Source organism: Peromyscus californicus, unplaced genomic scaffold (genome assembly GCF_007827085.1).
Source record: "Peromyscus californicus insignis strain IS unplaced genomic scaffold, ASM782708v3 Scaffold_14__1_contigs__length_90479793_seg_2, whole genome shotgun sequence".
Taxonomy (NCBI): domain Eukaryota; kingdom Metazoa; phylum Chordata; class Mammalia; order Rodentia; family Cricetidae; genus Peromyscus; species Peromyscus californicus.
The window spans coordinates 14651974-14675290 of NW_026294436.1; the positions used below are offsets into that span (position 1 = coordinate 14651974).

Genomic DNA, 23317 nt, shown 5'->3' on the forward strand with positions numbered 1-23317 from the left:
CTCCTATCTTCTGCTTAAATTACAATCCAGTACCTGGGAAGATTTCCCTTACTTGATTTCTTTCAAATCTTCTTGGCTGGTTTCTTGGGGAGGATCTGGTGGAAATGTCACTATAATCTCGACACCTGTAAAAAGTCATAACAGGAGGAGAAGAAAGCAAGAACACTCCATGGGTGAGGGAGAAGCACAGACTATTTAGATAAGTCTATTTTTTTTTTTTTTTGAGGAGGGGGTGTTTCTCTGTGTAACAGCTCTGACTGTCCTGGAACTCACTCTGTAGACCAGGCTGGCCTTGAACTCACAGAGATCCACCTGTGTCTGCCTTCTGGAGTGCTAGGATTAAAGTCATGTGCCACCACCACCCGGTGATAAGTCTATTCTGAATGGTTATAGAGTAAGTGTTAGCTGGGGATTGAGTTTAGCCGTTTTCTCCATCATATGACATGTTGTGTTGAGTGTACCCCCTCTCCAGCCCATGGCCTTGTGTAGCTATGGACAGCAGTGACTGTGGCCCTGAACACCAAATACTTGATTAAAGTATCATGAAAGTGTGTGTGTGTGTGTGTGTGTGTGTGTGTGTGTGTGTGTGTGTGTGTGTATAGCTACAAGAGCACTATTGTCGAGTGTGAACTTTGGAGATGACAATGTCATGTCACAATATCAAGGTGGGTTTTAGGATCATTTTCAGATGCAGGGTGGGATGGCTTAGAATCTGAGACCATGTTCAATGAGCTAAGTTTAATGTTTGGGACCTACATGGCGGACTGACTCTGGCAAGTTGTCCTTTGACCTCCATAAATGGGCTGACATAGGTGTATATCTACACACATAAACACACACACACACACACACACACACACACACACACACACACACACACACACACAATTAAAATGGAATTTAAAATGTTTAAAACCTTTCAGATGGAAAGGACAGTCTTTGAATAGTGCCCTGGGTGGAGACAACTCTGTCCTCTGTAAGTGTAACTGATGATACCTGTCTCACAGACTATCTATATTAACTGAAACTGATCAACTGTGAGGAGAAATTTTGTCAGATCATTGATTCTTTGACTTATTAAGGTTTAAAAGCTCGGTGGAGAGAATGGAGAAATTTCACATCGCCTGTATAAAAACCAAAAACATTACAAATCCATCTGAAAAGAGACCAGCATTTCAAATAGCAAGGTGTCCCAAAGTCGAACAAAATAAATAAGACATTTAACATCACACCCCCACCAAAAGTGTTTCAGGAAATGTTGGGCTTCTGAGAATTTGGCTTTAAAGTTTATGGAAGCCACAGGCTGGGGCTGGAGAGATGGCTCAGGGGTTAAGAGCACTGGCTGACCTTCCAGAGGACCTGGGTTCAATTCCCAGCACCCACATGGTGGTTCAGAACGGTCTGTAATTCTGGTTCCAGGGGATGTGACACCCTCACTCCAATGCACATAAAATAATAATTGAATAATTTATATTTTAAAAAAGTCAAAAGCACTCTGAGCACAGGACTCTTCCAAGGGAGACCTGAGTTCATTTATTTTAATCCATTTTTCCAGGTTTGATGCTGTTCATTATTTTAACTGTTACTAAATTATACTCAGCCTGGAGAGAGCTGATAAGCAAGTCTAAGGAAGACAGGAGGTTGCTTGGGACAGGGAAGCAGGGCACAGAGGGCTGAGGAAAGTATATTTGGATCTGGAAATGAACAGATTCCTGGAGGTGGGAGGTGACCACTGCCTGAGCTGGAGTGGACTCAACTACGGAAGAGCCAGGGGTAGGTGGCCCGTATGGGCGAGGGACAAGTTGCCAAGACTGATTCAGAAAAAAGGATATGGCTGAACGATGGGCGGTTTTTATTCTCTCTCTCTCTGAATGTGTGTGTTCATGTATGTGAACATATGCATGAAGCAAGAGTGGCATTCTTTGTTTTTGTTTTTTGGGTCTCTCACTGGCCTGAAACTCAGAACATAGGTTAGGGCCCTGGGGTCACACAAGCACACACCACCACACCCCGAATTTTTTATGTGGGCTCTGAAGATCAAACTCAGGGCCTTATATTTGCAAAGCAAGCGCTTTATCCAGCGACCAGTCCTCCAGTTCCAGTTTTTATTTTCTTCTTTTGTCTGTGCTTTCTCTTTCTTTCTTTCTTTCTTTCTTTCTTTTCTTTCTTTCTTTCTTTCTTTCTTTCTTTCTTTCTCTGTCTCTGTCTCTCTCTCTCTCTCTCTCTCTCTCTCTCTCTCTCTCTCTCTCTTTCTTTCTTTCTTTCGTTTTCCAGACAGGGTTCAGGGTTTCTCTGTGTAACTTTGGAGCCTGTCGTAGAACTCACTCTGTAGACCAGGCTGGCCTCGAACTCACAGAGCACCTGCTTCTGCCTCCTGAGTGCTGGGATTAAAAGTGTGAGCTACCACTGCCCAGTGTGTCTGTGTTTTCCAATTGCACCACACACTTCTGAAATTCTGAGAGAACCCCAGACATCAGTGCTATCTTTAGGGACAAGTCGTGGATGGAAGTAGTTACCTTCTGTCCTGCATGGCCAGTCTTCACCCCTGGGAGCTCCTTCTTCACCATCCGGTATTGACAGGCTGTAGTCATCCTCAAGGCCAAAGTCCTGTAAGATCACAGAATGAAAGCCAGTGAGGCTATGGACAGATGCTCAGTAAAACAGTCACCACACAATCACGAGGACCTGAGTTCAGTATCTGGAATCCACGTTAAAGTGCCTGGTGTTAACCAGGCGGTGGTGGCACATGCCTTTAATCCCAGCACAGTCAGGTGGATTTCTGTGAGTTCTAGGCCAGCCTGGTCTACAGAGCAAGTTCCAGGACAGCCAGGGTTGTTACACAGAGGAACTCTGTCTTGGGAAAAAGGAGGAGGAGGAGGAGGAGGAGGAGGAGGAGGAGGAGGAGGAGGAGGAGGAGGAGGAAAACCTGGTGGTGTGGCACACATTTGCAATCCCAGTGCTGGGAGCCAGAAGCATGTGGATACCTGGGGCCAGCCAGCCTGGCTGAATCAGAGCACTCCAGGTACAAGCAAGAGATCCTATCTTAAAAAAAACCATGATGGGTCGGCTCCTGAGGAACCATAATCAAGGATGACCTCTGGCCTCCACATGCATGCACACATACACATGCGTGTGCACATACACATAATTTTTTTTGTTTTTAATTTAAACATTAAAACAGTAATTCAACAACTGTTTTTTGGGCAGGGTGAATGCTGACTTTCCAAGGCTAAAGTTGGGCACCGTAGATTCCTTCACAATCGGGTAAAGTATTTAGGACTAAAACAACAAGGAAGGTTCAGATGTGATTAACTGCTTAATGAAAACCGAAGATCAAAGTCGAAACGCAGCGCAGAGGCCCACAGTATTTTCTACTTTGTGGATTTAGCATCCCGGCTGCTAAGCTGCCAGGAGTCCCAGGGCAAGGGGAAGTGGAAAGAATGCTTCAGCCACAGTCACAGGGGCACAACCCCAGGGGAACAAAGCCGTTTTCACGGCTCTCCCCTGGGGCATTGCAGAAGAAATCCCTGCCCTGTGGAAGCTGCAGATAGAACCCCGGACGGAAGCAGGCAGCAAATCGGCTTACAGTTTTCACCAGAACCCCTTTCTGACCTGATTGATCGTGGCGTGCAACTTCTCAAACTTCCTCTGGCCTGCTAGAAAATAATCCTTAGGTTTGAAAGCCAACTTGATTTATAAAAAGCACTTAGAACTCTTTAAAGGGAAATGTATTTCTTAGTATGATAGAAGTCGTCGTGTTTTAAAATGTATTTTTACTGAACTTAATTTGTGTGTGTGTGTGTGTGTGTGTGTGTGTGTGTGTGTGTGTGTGTGTGTGAGTTCACATGCTTGTGGCATAGAACACATGTGGAGACCAGAAGACAGTCCGTGGGATTCCGTTTTCTACTTGTACCACATGGGTCCCAGGAACTGAACTCAGGTAGCCAAGGTTGGTGGTAGGCACCTTTCTTTTTCTTTCTTTCTTTCTTTCTTTCTTTCTTTCTTTCTTTCTTTCTTTCTTTCTTTCTTTCAATATTTTATTTTACGTGTATTGGTGTTTTGTCTGCATTCATGTCTGTGTGAGGGTGTCGTATCCCCTGGAACTGGAGTTGCAGACAGTTGTGAGCTGCCATGTAGGTGCTGGGAACTGAATCTGGGTCCTTTGCAAATGCAGTGCACATTTTTTTTTTTTTTTTTTTTTTTTTTTTTTGGTTTTTCGAGACAAGGTTTCTCTGTGTAGCTTTGCGCCTTTCCTGGAACTTGCTCTGTAGACCAGGCTGGCCTCGAACTCACAAAGATCCGACTGCCTCTGCCTCCCGAGTGCTGGGATTAAAGGCATGCGCCACCACCACCCGGTTTGCAGGGCACACTCTTAACTGCTGGTGTGCCTCTCCATCTCCTGTTTTTTCTTTTTAATATTTTCCTTTAGCCTGTTTCTTTACGTGGGTCCTTGCTGTGGAACAATCCTTTTCTACACTACGAATATGTATTACTCGTATTTGCTAATAAAAAGTGGATTGGCCAACAGTTGGGCAGGAAAAGATTGAGAGTCAGACAAGGAGAATGCTGGGAAGAAGGGCGGAGTCAGAGAGTCACGGGCAAAGGCAGAGAAGCAAGATGAGAATGCCGTACTGAGAGAAGGTACCAAGACGTGTGGCTAAACATAGAAGAATTATGGGTTAACTTAAGTATAAGAGTTAACTAGTAATAAGCCTGAGATATTGGCTGAGCAGTTATAATTTTATTCAGCCTCTGAGTCGGTTATTTAGGAACTGGCAGACAGGACAGGAAATGTCCATTTACAGGTCCTCTTACCTCACTGCTGCTGACACTCTGCAAGATGATGTTTTCAGTTTTGGAAACTGTCATATCCACTGGAGAAGAGCTTGTCTCATGACCAATGTCAAGTAGTGACTCCGCATGTCTTTCTATCAAAAAGAAACAACATGTGCTTTGGTAATATTCAACAGTCTCAGAGGAAGATCTGTCTCTAGGTTTAATCAGGTCCATTTAGTTAGGTTTTCCTGAAAGGTTGATCAGGAATTCTGATGAAACTTTAGGTGATAATTTTCACAGGAAAAAAAAAAAAAAAAAGGCAAGAGCCAGGCTGGGGAGACGGCCCGGAGACAAGACACTTGCTACACAGACATGAGGATCACAGTCCAGACCCCCAGAATCCATGCGAAAGCCAGGCAGGTGGAGTGAATGCCTGTGACCTGAGCACTCAGGAGGCCGGGTGGAGTGGGGCCCCCAGGTCAAGGTGCACACCCAGACGAGCAGAAGCGGTATGTTCCGGGTTTAGTGAGGGAACCTGCCTCAGTAAATAAAGTGGAACGTAATGGAGGAAGAGGCCTGATGTCAACCTCTGGCATGTGTGTGAGCGAGTGCGTGCGCGCGCGCGCGCGCACACACACACACAGCATACATACTGTGTATGTGCAAGAAAGAGTCAGATGTTGCCTCCACATAATACATCAGCTCATTCTTAGGGACTTCATCCTGTCAGCCACACCCTCTGTGAGGTGCTGGGACCTGGGGAGGAGCTTTTCAACCATCAGAGCCCTCAACAGGTACCTCAGGGTTGGTTGGAGAGCCCTTGTCTCCCAGGATGCTGCAGAAAGAGGAAGGATGTTTACCCTTCACCTTTCGCTAAAGATGAACCCTGAATGGACTCCTGTGGGTGGGTGGGTGGGAGAAAACCTCTCTATTCTCTTCCAAATCGATTTGCTAGCAATTCTGAAGGCTGTGCTGGCTGATAACTGGCCTTTTTGCTCTCTTGAGTTGCCCTGGAAGAGTCTCATGGAGTGAGGGTGATCTCCCCACGGTATGATAGCAAGAGAAGTCAAAGTGAAATGTAATACGGGGATTTGTGAAGGCCATGCAGTCATTTAAATGCCTCAAACTAGGCCTTGGGAGATGACTCATTTGACTAAGTGCTTTCCTGCAACCTAAGGAGCTGAGTTCAATCAATCCTCAACACCTGAATTTAAAAGAAGGGCTGGAGAGATGGCTCCGTGGTTAAGAGCACTAGCTGCTCTTCCAGAGGACCTGGGCTTGATTCCTAGCACCTACATGGTAACTCACAACTGTCTGTAACTCCAGTCCCAGAAGATCTATGTCCCTCCTTTTGCCTCGATTGGCGCTAGGCACATATGTAGTAAACAGACATACAGGCAGGCAAAAACATCCACACACATAAAATTAAAATAAATACATTTCAAAATAGAAAAGGGAGCCAGGCGTGGTGGTGTGGATTTGTAATCCCGGTGCTGGGGAGGTGGAGACAAGTGGATCCCTGGGGCTCACTAGCCAGTCAGCTTAGCTAAATAAGCCAGTCCTAGGAAAAAGCTAGAGATACTAGTTTAAAAAAAAAAAGCTATGGGGTCTGGAGAGATGGTTTATCAGCAGACACACACTCATATGCATAAATTAATAAATTAATTACTTTTAAAAAGCCAAAAAACAAGATACAGCATCCTTAGAAAAACATTGGAGGTTGACCTCTGACCCCCCCACAAATATATGAGAGTGTGGGACAAGACTACTTTGTAGTCTTTACAGCATTAGTCCTGTGCTTCAGAAGTCACTGCTCAATTAAGAGTCACTGGTTTGATTTATTTAAATGAGTGGGGTGTGATGGCACACACCTTTGGTTCACAATACTTGGAAGACAGAGGAGGGCAGATCTCTCTAAGTTCAAGGCCAGCTTGCTCTATATAGTGAGTTCTAGGCCAGCCAGGTATATATAGGTGTGATCCTGTCTCAAACAAACAAATGGAGCTATTCAACAGATGTAAGACAGAAAGATAGACTTCAAACAGGACTTTCAAACTGGGGGGGGATGTGCATCTAGAAGGAAATATTGACCTGGTTTGGGCATAGAATTCATCAGGATGTCCAATAACTGCGGCTTCCTCCAACTTTCAATTTGTGACACATAATGTATTGCGGACTTGCCACTGAAGTCACAAAGCTTAGGATCTCTGGGGAGAATGGAAGAAGCATCAAAGATTATTAGGTTAGATCTGTTAAGACGTAAAAACACTGACATCAAATAAGCAAAAAACTTAAGTTAGGGATATAATAATGATTTTAAAACACATGCGCTAGAGCGTGACCACTTCTCAAAATTTTAAACAAGAGGGCTAGTGATATATCTCAATTGGTAGAGTGCTTGCCTAATGTCTTAGTTAGGGCTTCTATTGCTGTAAAGAGACACCATGATCACAGCAACTCTTACAAAGGAAAACATTTAATTGGGGTGGCTTGTAGTTTCAAAGGTTTAGTCCATTATCATCATGGCATGCAGGTAGATATGGTGCTGGAAAAGGAGCTGAGAGTTCTATATCTTGATCTGTAGGCAACATGAAGTGAATTGAACTAGGCATAGCTTGAGCATAGGAGACCTCAAAGCCTGCCCCCACAGAGACACACTTCCTCCAAGAAGGCCACACCTACTAATAGTGCCACTCCCTATGAGCTTATGGGGGCCAATTACAAGCAAACTACCACACCTAATATGCACAGAATTCCTGTGTTCCATTCCTAATGCTGAAGTAGCAAGGCGTGGTAGCTCATGCCTACCATTTTAGGCTGGCCTCAAACTCGGCAGTGGAGCTGAGAGCGACCTTAAACTTCTGATCCTGCCTCTACTTCCCACGCGCTGAGATAACACATGCATACCACCACATCTGGCTGCTGTAGTGGAGACTGAACCCAGTACTCTACCAACTGAGTTACCTCTCCAGTGCCCAAAGAGCAATTATCTAAACCGATAAAGAGCTAGATATCTTAAGAATAATGGTTGATTTAAGTATTAGTCCATTCCTCAAAATTACAATGAAGTCCCTTTTATAATGATACAAAAAAGTCATATATATATATATATATATATATATATATATATATATATATATGAAACAATCCACACATCTAAGTTTACACGTAGTTTTGGCAAATTACAGAGGAAGCGTTGTCTCTCTGCTGATGTTGACTGATCACCCGTACTCACGCGTGATGCCTGAGGAGCTCGGCTAGAACTTCGGCAGGCTTGTAGACTGTTAATACATCCAGACTCTCAAATAGGTCCACATCTCTCACAGCCAGCATCAGAGGGGTCAGGCCATGCAGGTTTGGGAAGTTTATATCCAGGAACTCTTCGGATGCCTTTAACAACAAGAGTTTGGGTTTCTGCTGTGTTCTTACTATACGGCTACTGAAACCAATCTTTGCACTGTCATTGCTTGACCAATTTCTCATTTTAACTTTTTTTCCCCTGGAGTAGGCATTGCACCTCAGCCTTAACTTCAATAGATTAACCCCTCACCATATGGAGGCATTTTGTTTATAGTTTATATAGAATGCATTTTGTGTATATTTTATATAGAATGCCAGGGTTTCCCCTCCTGTGTGTTTTCATCTTGCTATTTCATGGTCCATGATGCCAGCTGAGGTTGTCAGTACAATGATACAAACTGATGGGATGGGAGCAGATTATTCTGTTACTGTCTGGGTCTCTGAACTGCACATCAAACCTAGAGCTAATGTCTTCACACTTGTTTAACCTGCCTGCAAGATTCACAATGATTTTCGTAGCTCTGGGATCACTGATGATTTCAAATTTGCCTATGTAGCCATGCTTTACCATCATAGTTAGGAATGGGACGATGATTTCTGAGCATAGCCTGAAAAAGCCCCGGAGTTTGTCTCTCTTCTAAGCATTGTTGATGCCCATGAGAGCATCGGCCGCCTGAAAACTCCCCGTTGATGCCCTTGAGAGCATTGGCCGGAACATTCATTTACACCCCGAGGATGGCACAGGATGATCTCAGAGTTTGTTTTGTTTTATTTTAATTTATTTATTTATGTTTTTTTTTGTTTTATGTGCATCAGCGTTTTGCTATGGGTGTCATGTCCCCCGTAACTGGAGTTACAGACAGTTGTGAGCCGCCATATGGGTGCTGGGAATTGAACCCAGATCCTCTGGAAGAGCAGACAATGCTCTCAACCACTGAGCCATCTCTCCAGCCCCATTTTGTTTTGTTTGCTTTTTACAAGGTCTCATGTAAAAAGTTCATGGCCTTGAACTTTCTATATAATTAAGGGTGGGTGACCTTGATTTCTTGATAATCCTGCTTCCAGCTCTGGGGTTACAGGTGTGTACCACCACACATGGTTTATGTGGTGCTGGAGGTTGAACCCAAAGCATCGTTAATGATAGGCAAGCACTCTACCAATTAAGCCACATCTGCAGCCTCCTCAATATACTGTTTCTTAGTACCTATCCTGAGGAGCTGACAAAGTGAAAGACCACAGCCCTGGGTTTCAATGTTGGTTCCCAAAGCTGACTATTTAACAAACGTGTAGGTTGTATCGGGGATGCCCTGTTAAGTGGTTGATTTAAAAGAATCTCCTTGATAGGGCTGTAGATATGACTCAGTCAGTCAAGGGCTTGCTGAATAAGTGTGAGGACTTGACTTCAATAACCTGGATCCACATAAAAAAAGGTAGGAGTGGCAGTGTGCACCCATGAGGCCAGTGCTGGGGAAGCTGTGACAGGTGGATCCTTGGGCCTCAATAATCAGCCTGAACAACCTACTTGACAAGCTCTGGACAAGTGAGAGACTGTCTTGAAAAAAAAGAAGAAAGAAGGAAAAGGAGAGAGAGAGAGAGAGAGAGAGAGAGAGAGAGAGAGAGAGAGAGAGCAATTGAGGAAACCCCCTGTGTTACCTGGCCTCCACCTGCACACATGTGCCCATATATGCACCTGAAGATGTACACATCCACACATCCACAAGTACACGAAGAAAAAAATAACCCTGATAAAATAAAGAAGGAGAAGTTAAAGGATAAATAATTTAGCGTTTTTTCATTTGGCACATACTTACACTCAAAAATAACTTGTTTATCTGAAATGTAAACTTAATGTGCTCACTTCTGTAGCTGGTATACCAAACGTAACTGGGTGTCCTGTAATTTTTATTTGCAAAATCTGATCGCCCTATTTTAAAATACCTTACTGTGTGTATGTATGATGTGTGTGTGTATGAATGCAGGTGTGCACATACCACCAGAGGACAACTTCAGTTGTTTTTTCCTTCCACTGTGGGTCCTGGACATAGAACGCCAGGTGACGGGCTTTCAGAGCAAGAGCTTTTACCCACTGCACCATCTGCTGACTCTAGCAACTCTATTTCCTGACCTTCTAAGTGGCACTGGACAGGCGACACACCAGTGTCTCCCTATAGGGTTGCTAGCATGACCGGTGACACAAACTGAAAACCACTTAGCAGTAGGACTTACACGGGGCAGCTGCTCCCTGAACATTGATGAATGAGTGAGTGATTTGCACTAGGAAAATGTGTCATGTAACTGCATGTATATAGTCAAAGCAGAAGTGACATATGATATGACCAGTTGCTTTAGTATAAGTAAAATTTGGGCTAGGAAAGTGGTTCACTTATTAAAATGCTTGCCTTACAAGGGTAAGGACCCAAGATCAGATCCCCAGCACCTTCAGGAAAAGCCCAGTGTGACAGTGTATGCCTATAATCCCAGTAGTGGGGAATCGGAGCCAGAAGGATCCCTGGAGCTCACTGGCCAGCTGGTCTAACCAAACTGGTGAGCTCCACGGTAAATGAGAGGCCTTGTCTCCAAAGACAGTAAGATGGGCATTAATTGATTAAAAAACAAAAATAACAACAACAACAAAAAAATCACCCAGTGTTGACATCTGAAAAGGAGAGAGAGAGAGAGAGAGAGAGAGAGGTTTAATTCAGATCATTAGAACTGAAAATCTCTTGGAAGACCAAAAACACAAACTGCTTGTTTTATAGACCAAAGTAACTTTCTAATTTTCACCTCTGTTTCGCTTTCTGCCATGGCAATATAGTCTTTACCTCAGCATCTCCAGGGGCAAAATGGAGATAATGATATTACCTCAGCAGGGTGCTATGGGAATTAGTTAATTTTTTTCCTCGGTCTCTGAGAAGAAGCTACCTCTTAGGTCAATGCTCATTACTATCTAGAGCCAATATGAGCGTTTTGAGCTGACAGTCGTATTACAACAACACATCAACTTAGCATCTCTTGATCAAGTTAGGGTTCACGTTCCAGGCAATAAATAGTTCCTTAAAGCTTGGTCATTGAACCTTCAGGGGTAAAAAAAAAAAAATAATGTGGTTATAAAAACAGAGATTTGGTTACAGTTACATACAACAAGACTACCATTAAGAAAAATGGATTACCTTTTGGAAATTTTTCTAAGCCTCAGCTCTGGAAATATAGCAATTTAGACTATCTAAGTACAACAAAAGCATGGGAAATGTCCTTTGGTTTTGTTACAATCGTCCTTGAACTCGACCTGGTTAGGATACCTTTAATTTCTTGATCTGTTTGTGTCTTTACCACAAGGGATTAGAAAAAACTATTTCCTAGCAGCAATATTGCTTTTCTTTCAGTTGGAAGATCACATGGGTCTTATAGCAGCATTGAAGGTCAATGTCATGAGTGAGAAATTTCTTTTTTTTTTTTTTTTTTTTGGTTTTTCGAGACAGGGTTTCTCTGTGTAGCTTTGTGCCTTTTCCTGGAACTCACTTGGTAGCCCAGGCTGGCCTCGAACTCACAGAGATCCGCCTGGCTCTGCCTCCCGAGTGCTGGGATTAAAGGCGTGCGCCACCACCGCCCGGCGAGTGAGAAATTTCTAATAATTGAAGTCCTTGGTTATGCATACAATTTTGCAAGGTGCTTTGGGGTGAAGTATCTAAATAAGAGTATCAGTTACCCCCAAAGAGAACATTTAATACACGTATTCTTGGGGCCAGGGAGATGGCTTAGTGGTTAAAAGCCCGTACCAGTCTTGCAGAGGACATGAGTTCTGTTCTCAGCACCCAGGCTGGGTTGCTCACAATCACCTGTAATTCCAGGTCCAAAGGATCCAATTCCCTGCTGGATTTCAGGGGCACACTGTACTCATGTGCCCAAATGCACACACAAACACCCACAATTAAAAACAAAATATATTAAATGTATTTTCAGGTTGGAGAGGCATCTCAGTTGGTAAAGTACTTGCCATGCACATATGAGGACCAAAATCTTATCCTCAGAGTGCACATAAAAATCCAGGCATGTGTTGTATAGTAGTTTCCTCTGAGATTAAAACCACCCATTTTAGCTGGGCGGTGGTGGCGCATGCCTTTAATCCCAGCACTCGGGAGGCAGAGGCAGGTGGATCTTTGTGAGTTCGAGGCCAGCCTGGTCTACAGAGCGAGATCCAGGAAAAGGTGCAAAGCTACACAGAGAAACCCTCTCTCAAAAAAACAAAAAAAAAACAAAAAAAAAAAACCACCCATCTTGGAGGGGAGCTCATTAAAACACAGGAAGTTAAAGGAAGGTAAAACTACAGGACATTCTATATGGAGGTCAAATATTCCATCTTTCAGGGAAGCTCATTAAGACAGGATGTAGACCACTCAAAATAGCTCCAGGAAGTTTCTGAAACTGACCAGATTTATTCCCCTAATGTCTACTGAGAGTCACCCTCCAGATCTGCAGTGTAGAAGAAGCAGAGCCAAGCTGAACTGCCTGAGAGAAACAGACAGCAGCCAGCCACCTCGAGGAGTTCAGACCAACTGAGCTAACTGCAAAGGATGTTCTCTCTAACTTGTTGAGCTGCCTGCAGGTTGTGCAGTGAGCTCCAAGTTTCCAGATTTCATGAGCTGTCACCCGTGCTGGGGTGGGCTTTGGTGTTGCAGCTGCTGTTGAGACCCTTATGCTCCTGGAGTGACCCCTCACCCATAGTCTTATAGGTAGGTGACTGCAATAAAACTCACTAGTTTACCAAGCTGGACTTTGGTGGTAGCCACACTTTGGTCTGTTTTCAGTTCCCTCTCTGGGGTGCATAGATGCCTGTTCACACCTCCCCGGGAATATTGTCACACAGCAGCATGATGTGGCATGCACTTTCAACCCCAGTGCTGGGGAGGTGAAGAGGAGCCCTGGCTCGCCAGCCTATCCTACTTGGTGAGATCCAGGAAAATGTGAGGCTGTCTCAAAAACAAACAAAAAATAAACAACAAAAAACCAAAGTGGATGGCACTAGAGGAATGATACCTATGGCTGCTCCCTGGCCTTCACATGCATATGCAGACATGTGCACACGAACACCACACACACACACACACAAATATATTCCCCTAAAGTTCTTTGGGCACAGCTAAATATTGTGCAATGTGTACGTTCTCTGATTCCCTTTTCAGGATAAAGATAATAATTGCCAGTGGCCCAAAGGGATCTAAACAGCAACTGTGCAAACGGCAGTGATATCCAGGGAACTGATCTGAGCAAGCTGACAGCGCTCCTCTGGGTCTTCCTGGGGCTCATCATTTCCCGGGGGGAACTACCTGACTTCTAGCTCATAGATAGAGGGGGGTAGAAATAGGTGGTTGCTCTTGTTTTCTATCTGTGTCCTGTCTGGCCCTATATCTTTCTGTCTCTCCTGCCTGAGACTTTCCGGGATTGCATTTGAAAATAACTTTCTCCTTCTTTGGAAGAAGTCTTGGGCGCCGAAGAACTGGCTCAGCAGTAAAGAGTGTTTGCTACTCTTTTCATGAGGACCAGAGTTCAGCTACGAAAACCCACAAGAGGCAGCTCACAACTGCCTGTAACTCCAGCTCCACGGGATCTGACATCCTCTTGTGGCCTCTGTGAGCACTCATATGCCTGTATTCACACACACACACACACACACACACACACACACACACACACACACACACGCACACACACACGCACACACTTATATATACACATGATTAAAAACAAAAATTAAAAAATTTAAATGTAAACACAAATACATTTTAAGAAAGAGTCCTGTATTGGGCATGTGAAGGCATTATCTGTCTTCTGTACATCTGTCCATCCCTGACCCAAGTAAACATCACTGTAACTAACCAGCAAGTGTCGAAGCTGCTCAAGATCGCCTTGCCACGAACTTCTTAGAAGCTGCATTTGGGGAGCTTGGATTCTCTTGCCGGCCAATAGCTGTCTCCGGATGCCACCATTAGCCACATGGACCGCAGTTTGATTGCTGTAATTACAGAGGGTGATATCCGCTCCCTTCTCCAGAAGAATCTCAACAACCTGTAAAACAGTAACATCCTTAAAACTCAAAAGATTTGTTTTTATTTTTAGCTTTAAAATGTTCATAATTATTATGTTGAGCATATTCCCCTCCCTGCCCAATTTTTTAAGTTGTTTTTTTTTTTCTCTTTTGAGATAAAGTCTCACTGTCACCCTGATTGGTCTGGAACTTGCTATTTAGATCAGGCTGGCCTCACGCTCAAAAAGGTTTGCATGCCTCTGCTTCCTGATTGTTAAGATTCAAGATGTGTGTCACCAAGCCTGGATTACAAAGTTATTTTTAATTTAATTAATGTGTGTGTCTGTGTGAGTGTGTCTCTGTGTGTATATGAATGTGTGTATGTGAGTGTGTCTATGTGTGTGCATGAGTATGTATGTGTGAGTGTGTGTGTCTGTGTATGAGTATGTATGTGTGAGTGTGTGAGTGTGAGTGTGTGTGTGTGTGTGTGTGTGTGTGTGTGTGTGTGAGAGAGAGAGAGAGAGAGAGAGAGAGAGAGAGAGAGAGAGAGAGAGAGAGAGAGAGAGAATATGTGGGTGGCCATGCAGGTCAGAAGAGGGAATCAGACCCCTTGGTTATTTATGAGCTGTCCAATGTGGATGCTGAGATGCCAACTTTGGTCTTTGTGACTGAGCAGCAAGTGCTCTTAACTGCTAAGCCATCTCTTTAGCTCCATCCCCAGAATGCTTCATATTTTTTGAGTGGCAGCTGTACCGTTAGGGATGGATAGAAGAGTAACTTTGATATGGCTCTCATTCCTGATAAAGAAAAGGCAGGTAAGAGTGGGAAAAAATGGAGGACTGCAGGCTGGGGGTGTAGCTCAGTGGTGGGAGCTCATGCCTAGCATCTGTGTGGTGGTCCCCAGCACCACCACAGCGAAGTATTTGAATGCAGGGAACTATTATTTAACTTTCTAAATGTGGAAACCAAATCTCTGTGATGGCTGGTGTGGTGGTGCACACCTTGAGTCCCAACACTTTGGGAGACAGAGGCAAGCAGATCTTTGAGGACAACCAGGGCTACATAGTGACACCCTGCCCCCCACCACCGCCAAAAAAAGCCAAAACCAACAACAAAAACAGCTCTATGATGGGGTGCTTTCTGAGAACTGTATTTTTAGACTAGAGATTTATAAATATTTTCTTCTGAGGACACATAAGCATTGAAATCTTTTTTTATTTTGAGACAGGATCAGGATCTTATGTAGTCCAGGCTGGCCTTGAGGACCCTGAACTTCTGACTCTCTTGCTCTACCTCCTGAGTGCTGGAATTTTAAGTGTGTGCCATGACGCCTGGTTGCTGTGGTGCTGGGACTCAAACCCAGGGCTTCATGCGTGCTAAGCTAACACTCTACCATGTGAGCCACAGCCACAGCTCCCAACATCCCAGCATTGAAGTCTTATAGTAGTTTATAATTTAGAAAATGAAATTCATATTATCTATCATCTACTTATCATCTGCTTACCTGGCATCAATCATCTATTATCTATCTATATACCTATCATCTCTAGCTGTCTGCCTATTGCCCACTTATCTATTTTTTATGTTCTATTTATTTATTTATTTATTATGTATACAGTGTTCTGCGTGCATGTATACCTGCAGGCCGGAAGAGGGCACCAGATCTCACTACAGATGGTTGTGAGCCACCATGTGGTTGCTGGGAATTGAACTCAGGATCTTTGGAAGAACAGCCAGTGCTCTTAACCACTGAGCCATCTCTCCAGCCCCTGTCTACTTATCTTTTTTTTTTTTTTGGTTTTTCAAGACAGGGTTTCTCTGTGTAGCTTTGCGCCTTTCCTGGAACTCACTTGGTAGCCCAGGCTGGCCTCGAACTCACAGAGATCCGCCTGTCTCTGCCTCCCGAGTGCTGGGATTAAAGGTGTGCGCCACCACCGCCCGGCCCTGTCTACTTATCTTAACCAATCTACCAATGCCCCCTTTCACCCCATGATCTAGCATTTATCTACATTTCTATTAGCTATCTATAGAGCAACAAATATTGGGCTTAGGGTCTTATGTTTGCTAGGCAAGTGCACTCTATTCCAGCTCAGGTTGGCTTATAAAGTCCTGAATGTTGCAAATATTTTTTATGTATCTTTGGAGAGTAAGTAAACTACCTTCAAATGCTGAAGTGATTAGTTTTCCAGCAGGTATGGAATAGGTGCCCAATGTGTGTCATGACTTGTCCTTCGTCTAAACCCTAAACAGTGAACCAGGTAACTACCCAGACTTCAAGCTACTCATAGTGTGGTGGGGTCACAGAGACAGATGAGAAAGCATCAGTGTGGTGAATGTAAAGATGAAGATGAGCACAGGAGACTGGAGTAGTGTCAATGAAGAAGACCACTGAGCTGTCTTTCAAAGTCCAGAGGACTTTAGCAGACAGTTCTCACAAAGGCAGAGGATGCAGCTCAGATGGAAGAATGCTTGCCTGGCATGCAGCAAGCCCTAGAATTTGTCCTAATATTGCAAAGACGGGGTGTGGTGACCCACACTTACAATCCCAGGGAGATAGAGGAAGGAGGATCAGAAGTTCAGGGTCATCTTTGGCTATAGCAAGCTCAGGCTAGCTTTGGTATGATAGGTAGTATTAATTATCTTTGTTTTTTAAGGTAGGGTTTCTCTGTGTAGTCCTGGCTGTCCTGGGACTCACTATACAAACCAGACTGGCCTTGAACTCGAGATCTACCTGCTTCTGCCTCCCAGATTCCAGGATTAAAGAAGTGAGCCACCCTGTTCAGTGGTAATATTAATGATCAACTTGATAGACTCTGGAACTACCTGGGAGACAGGCCGCTGGATATGCCCAAAGAGTTTTTGTTTTTTATGTCTACATTCTTTCTACTGAGCTATTAAAAGCTTAAAAAAATAATAAAAAGGCTGCAAGTCCCCCAAATCTCTCAGAAAACAGAAACTGAATGAGACAGTTCTGTCATAATAATCTTGACCCCCGAGCTAGGGTTTTGCAAGGCCTGGGAACAGGAATTTGTTGTGGAGGAACAGGAAGCTACCAAGCTTCAGAAAACCAAAGGCAAACCCTCCTTGCTTCCCACCAGACTCTTTTTTTCTCCCTCCCCACTGTACCTCTGATAGATTTTCCTCTGCCGCAGTAATGAGGGGTGTATTTCCAGTCTGTGGGTGCTGAAAGTCAAGGTTCCCGAGGACTGAATGGACTTCAGGAATACGGCCACAGATGCATTCCACATCACCCCTGGAAACCACGTCCAGGAAATCATGAATCAGTTTGTTTTTGTTCATCTTGCTGGTGTCGTATAACGACCTTAAAGAGAAAAATGGCTTAATGACACGAAAGCCAGCAAGACAGTGGGTGGTTCCAACGTAGCGTAGTCTGCCTTCATTGTTACATGGTTCCTTCTTTTATAAGGAAAAATGGGGGGGGGGTAGTTCAGTGGATAAAGCACTTGCTGCTCGGTGTGTTCAGATTCTCAGACCCACATAAAAGCTAAACAGGCTTGGCAGCCGCTTGTAATCCCAGCACTCAGGAGGTGATGGAGGATCCCCAGGACAAGCTATCTAGTGATGATAGCCAGACTTGGAGAGAGAGTCTGCCTCAGCAAAGTGGAGAATGCCTGAGTAAAATGCCCAGTATCAACTTTAGGCCTCTATATGTACACACACAAGCATGCATACCCACACACCGTGTACACACACACATGCACATGCATGCACACCATACACATATAGATGTAAAATGTAATCAATAGGGTCTGGGTAGATGGCTCAGTTGGTTAGATCACCTGCTCTGCAAGCACGAGGACCTGAGTTCAATTCTTTAGCACTCATGAAAAAAAAAGTTTGAGTTTGGTCCCTGGGACCCAGATGGTAGAAAAAGAGAATCGGACTCCCTAACTTCCACATGTGTGCTGTGGCACCCATTTACACACAGACACAAAGACATAGACATACATTCATACATATATAGACACACACACAGACACACCACACACATACATACACACTAAATGAAAATGTAATAAAAAATAAAAATATTGGAGCTGGAGAGATGCTCAGTGGTTAAGCATACTGGCTGCTCTATCAGAGGTCTTGAGTTAAATTCTCAGCAACCGCACAGCAGCTCACAAGTGTTTCTAACTGTAGTGCCATGAGATTTGATGCCCTCTTCTGGTGTGCAGACATTTATGCATACAGAACACCCATAGACATAAAATACACAAATAAATAAACCTTTTTTCGTTTGTTGGTTTTCAGAGATAAAGTTTCTCTGTGTAGCCCTGGCTGTCCTAGAACTTGCTCTGTAGACTAGGCTGGCCTCGAACTCATAGAGATCTGCCTGTCTCTGCCTCTCAAGTCCTGGTATTAAAGGTATGCCCCACCACTGCCCAGCTAATAAGTAAATCTTTAAAAATAAAATAATAAATTTACATAAGTAATAGTAATATGTCAGGCAGTGGTGGCACATGCCTTTAATCCCAGCACTCAGGAGGCAGAGGCAGGTAGATCTCTGTGAGTTCAAGGCCAGCGTAGTCTATAGAGCTAATGCCAGGACAGTCAGGGCTACACAGAGAAACCCTGTCTTGAATATATATATATATATATATATATATATATATATATGCATAACTTGCTACTTATTTTTAACACTTTGCTTTCAGGTACATCCACGTATTTGTGTGTAACCTCCAGTTGCTTATTACACATCTACTGTATTTTATTATTTCTTCTCTCTGTGATGGGCATCTAAATTGCCTCTAGTGTTCCACCCTGTAAACAACACTGTGATACTATCCCTCCTGGAGCCTGGTAATACATAGCCCAAAAGTCTGCTTGCACCTAATGTGTCAAAGACATTCAGTTTCACTAAAATGTGCCAGAACGTTTCCCAGAATGACCTCAGCAAGTAACACCACCACCAACGCTGGGGGTGTTCTTGGAGTTCTAACCTGGTTGACTGCGGTGACTTAGTCACCATACTAATCATTAGCATTTAATAAGGGTCCCGCTTGGAACTTCACTAAAGGTAGCAAGAACAGACCATATGTTCCAAATTGGACCACAGGAAAATTTCAAGGCAGTACACATACACACCCTAGCACATCATTTGGCAACTTGGATTTATCTTCATACGTTTGTTTTTCAAAATGCAATATCACTTCAAGGCTAGGAAATGCTTTCATAAACAGGATAATTACAGCCTGTCCTTCAAAAAAGCTAAAACCCATGTATTCAAATAACAACAAGGCAAGAAAGAGGTATTTACCCCATCGGATTTTTCATAGAGGAGAGCTAGAACCTCAAGAACCCAGCCATTTTTCTTCACGGTTGTTACCTAGCAATGAATGTTTTAGAGTCTGTGCTTTAACTATTGCTTGTAACCTCTTTGTGTGTTTGTTTCTCCACTAGGGCTTGTCTTTGCGGTTCAGGCTGGCCTAGGTTCCAGGCTTGGCTCCAAACTCTCCATCCTCCTGCCTCACACTCTTGGGTGCTGATATGGCATTGTGTACCATGGCACCTGGATCTTGCATAACCTTTAAAAGAGAAGTAGTAACTACTCCCTAATATACAAATAAATAATAAATTTAAAAAATGTGAATTTAGCTTCACTGTAAGTTATCCAGTCACTAGAAGACTGGCAATGTGATCACTATCTGGTGATCTATGTCACACTCAAAGATACCTAGAGAAAGACAATGGCCTGTCAAGGACACTCTGTAGTGTCTCCACACATCAGTCGCTCAGGTAACACGGACTAACTCACACTGCTTCTTGTGGTTGAATGTCATTTCCTCCTGTGACTTCCAGCCTGAACATTTCAGGTTTTTTTTTTCAATTTATAATATTTTTATATTTTACATACCAACCACAGATCCCCCCCCCCATCCCTCTTTCTGCTCCCTCCCAGCTTTCCCCCAAAACCATCCCTCCATCCCCTCCTCCAAAAGGGTAAGGCCTTCCATGGGGAGTCAGCTAAGCCTGGTACATTCAGTTGAGGCAGGACCAAGCCCCTCTCCCCTGCATCAAGGGTGAGCAAGGCTTCTGACCATAGGTAACGGGATCCTGAAAGTCAGCTCATGCACCACGGATAGATCCTGATCCCATTGCCAGGGGCCCCTCAAATAGACCAAGCTACACAACTGTCTCCCATATGAAGATGGCCTAGTCTGGTCCCATGCAGGTTCCACAGTTACAACATTTCAGTTTTAAGTTTCCCATGGAGCCGGGTGGTGGTGGCACACGCCTTTAATTCCAGCACTCGGGACAAAGCGAGCTCCAGGACAGCCAAGGCAAGGACAAAGAGAGTTCCGGGACAGCCAAGGCTACACAGAGAAACCATTCTGTCTCAAAAACAAAGCAAAAGTTTCTTATGGAGAAAACTTTTCTCCATTTATTTACAAGTATTTTTTGAGCAATGATTTTTTTTTAAGCAATAATGTTTTGTTCTATAGGGTTAAACTGGTAGGTGTATCTTCTATTGGATAACTGTCACTTCTGTTCTTAACTGTGTTATCAGTTTGTAAAGTCAAAACTTTTGTAACCAATCATTCACAGCACAGTGTTTCATGATGACATTTTTCATGCATTTATAATTTATTGTGATTGTGTTTGCTCCCTCACCCTCTTGTCTCCCTCCCATACCCACTGGCCCCCTTCCTCTTCCCAACTGATCTCTCTTCTATTCTCATGGCTTTTGTTGTCATTATTTTGTGGCCCAGTGAGTTTTGTTGGGTTGCTTTTGAGAGCATGGGCATTTTCCTAGTAAACCTTTCTGTTATATTCTACGTTTGGTTTGGATTATTATATAGAAAAGCTTAAAGCGACTGAAACTTGATTTTAAGGTTAATAAAATGTGCCCCAAAATATGTGTATACAATATTAAGTAGTTACAAAAAGTTCACAAATATTTAGGTGATCAAAGTATGAGATTATCTCTGCATGGAATTCAGTGGATGAAAGTGCTTTATATTAATAAACCTTTCTTGTCGTTACTAGTTTCCCCTGTGGTCTGGAGGCATTTCCATAAAGCACCGGAAGGGATCATTTGTAAAGTCAAAACTAGATTATTACAGCTCTAAGGATAAAATTATTCAAGCTTCAGACACAGCTTCTCCCGTCAGTTTACCTGATGTGCCTCCCCTGGGACACTCTTCCTGGAGGAAAACAAAAAGTTGCAACATTCGGTATTATCTAAAACAGGGTGAAAAAATGGAAACGTGGCTTACCTAGTGTGCTGAGGGCGTTTTGCTGAGGGACGCAATTGAAGGAGCACCCAGACCAGTAGCAGCCCAAATCATCCTACTTCTTCATGGCTCTGATTTCCGGACCAGCCATCACCCCTCAGTTCAGCTAGGTTTCCGTTGAAAAGCAGCATAGACTTAGGACCTTTGTCCTGATTCTGTTCCAGTGTTGTACAGTTCAAACACTTTATTATAAAAAAAAATTATTTAAAACTGGTTCTGGATGCACAAACCCTTTGGCTCAGTGCGAGGAGACTTGCTTAGTTTACAGGCTGTCGCCCAGGCAACCAGCTGCAGTGTGTTTAGCTTGGAGAATTAAACGCAGGACAGTCTCATGGAGGCAGGAAAACAAGTGTGGTACGAGCTTCTAAGCTGCTGTTGGAGTGGTTAGAACAGTTACATATCCATGGCTGACCCACTGCCATGATCTCTTTACTCAGTGAGATGTTCTCCAGAAGACGCATGCCTCTGTATCCCTGCTGTGTGCTGAAAGGTCCCTTTTCAAATCCAAGACAGGTCAGAGGGATAATATAAACTATACAAGCAGGGATGAAGATATTCTAACGAGGCATAGTACCTTTCTCTTTGACTATCAGACTATTGAAGCAATGAACCCCAAGAAATTGAAAGTCCCATGCTGGGAAAGGGCATGGCTGGAGCCTGGGGCCAGCCAGGGAGGAGCTTGTCTCCCAGGAAGTGATTACAATTTGAGACCACCTCGCAAGAGAGACTGGGGCCCAAACAATGGTGGGTCAGGACCAGGCAGGACCACATTTTCCCTAGGACTGCTTAGTCATATGTACCTCTCGCCCTTTATTTAGATGAAACTTCACACCAGGATCTCAGTGATGGATTTAGGTGGGAGTCATTAGACCTTTTTGTTACTCTTCTCAGCATGGCAACATTGACTAAACCTCCTTTCACGGCTTTTCATTGTTACTTGGCTATTTACATGGCCCATTGAGGATGGGTGGCCCAGCCTGACTTATTAGGGATTGCCAAGACTTAGGTTCTGAACCTGATGACGTTGGTGTGGGAGACCTGCTCCCCACCCAGGGTACTCTTAAGCAGGGAGAAGTGAGAAATATTTAGCTAGAAATATAGAGGATAGAAACACATGATAGCCTCGGGAAGGCCCAGGTCAAAACCCACCAGCCCCTTCTGTCTTTTCTAAAGGGCTATTTATAGAAATGCCAAGGGGTGGAGCAAAAGACCCTCCCCTCAGCACAGCCAAGTGCAGACCCTTCCAAACACCTAGTAACCACACACGTAGTCAGTCCATTCCCTTATGCAGCCCTGATGTGTAAAGCAAGCTCAGATCTCACTAGGAAACCTCTGTGGACCCCAACACGTTGGTAATAAGAATTCAATCCAATAGATTGTCCCTGGACTGGTGGTGTTCATTGACCCAAACTTGAGGAATCCTTTCATTAAGACACATTTATGCCGGGCGGTGGTGGCGCACGCCTTTAATCCCAGCACTCGGGAGGCAGAGCCAGGCGGATCTCTGTGAGTTCGAGGCCAGCCTGGGCTACCAAGTGAGTTCCAGGAAAGGCACAAAGCTACACAGAGAAACCCTGTCTCGAAAAACCAAAAAAAAAAGAGACACATTTATTCTTTCTCCTTCTCCTTTTCCTCCTCCTCCTCTTCGTTATTTGAGACAGGGTCTCACTTTGTCGCTCTGGCTGTCCTGTAACTCACTATATAGGCCAGGCTGGTCTCAAACTCACGGAGATTCACTTGCCTCTATTCCTGGTTGCTACATTTCTTGTCTAGAGAGGCTTGTATATATTCTAACACAAAGGCTTCAGCAGATTGGATGCATTTTTGTCTGACTCATAGACTACAACTAACCCAAAGTTGAGAGAGACCATGAAAACAAACATACTCATAAGGAACATACCAGAACATAAGACTAGCTGGCATTTGGAGCTCCTGGTCTTTCCTACTGTCCACCAAAGGG

At 43.9% G+C, this 23317-nt stretch overlaps 1 protein-coding gene across 1 annotated transcript in view; it reads right to left on the reverse strand.

The window, feature by feature from the left end:
• Positions 1-21599, reverse strand: part of Map3k19 (mitogen-activated protein kinase kinase kinase 19) — a 43451-nt gene extending 21852 nt beyond the window's left edge. Inside the window, exons 1-8 of the mRNA XM_052736807.1 lie at positions 21340-21599; positions 17225-17420; positions 13951-14139; positions 8012-8166; positions 6868-6983; positions 4816-4928; positions 2517-2607; positions 53-125 (exon numbers count right to left, since the gene is read on the reverse strand). Of these exons, the coding sequence (XP_052592767.1) occupies positions 53-125; positions 2517-2607; positions 4816-4928; positions 6868-6983; positions 8012-8166; positions 13951-14139; positions 17225-17398 (911 nt within the window). The 5' untranslated portion in view covers positions 17399-17420; positions 21340-21599. The remainder of the gene's footprint in view (positions 1-52; positions 126-2516; positions 2608-4815; positions 4929-6867; positions 6984-8011; positions 8167-13950; positions 14140-17224; positions 17421-21339) is intronic.
• Positions 21600-23317: the final 1718 nt, after the last annotated feature.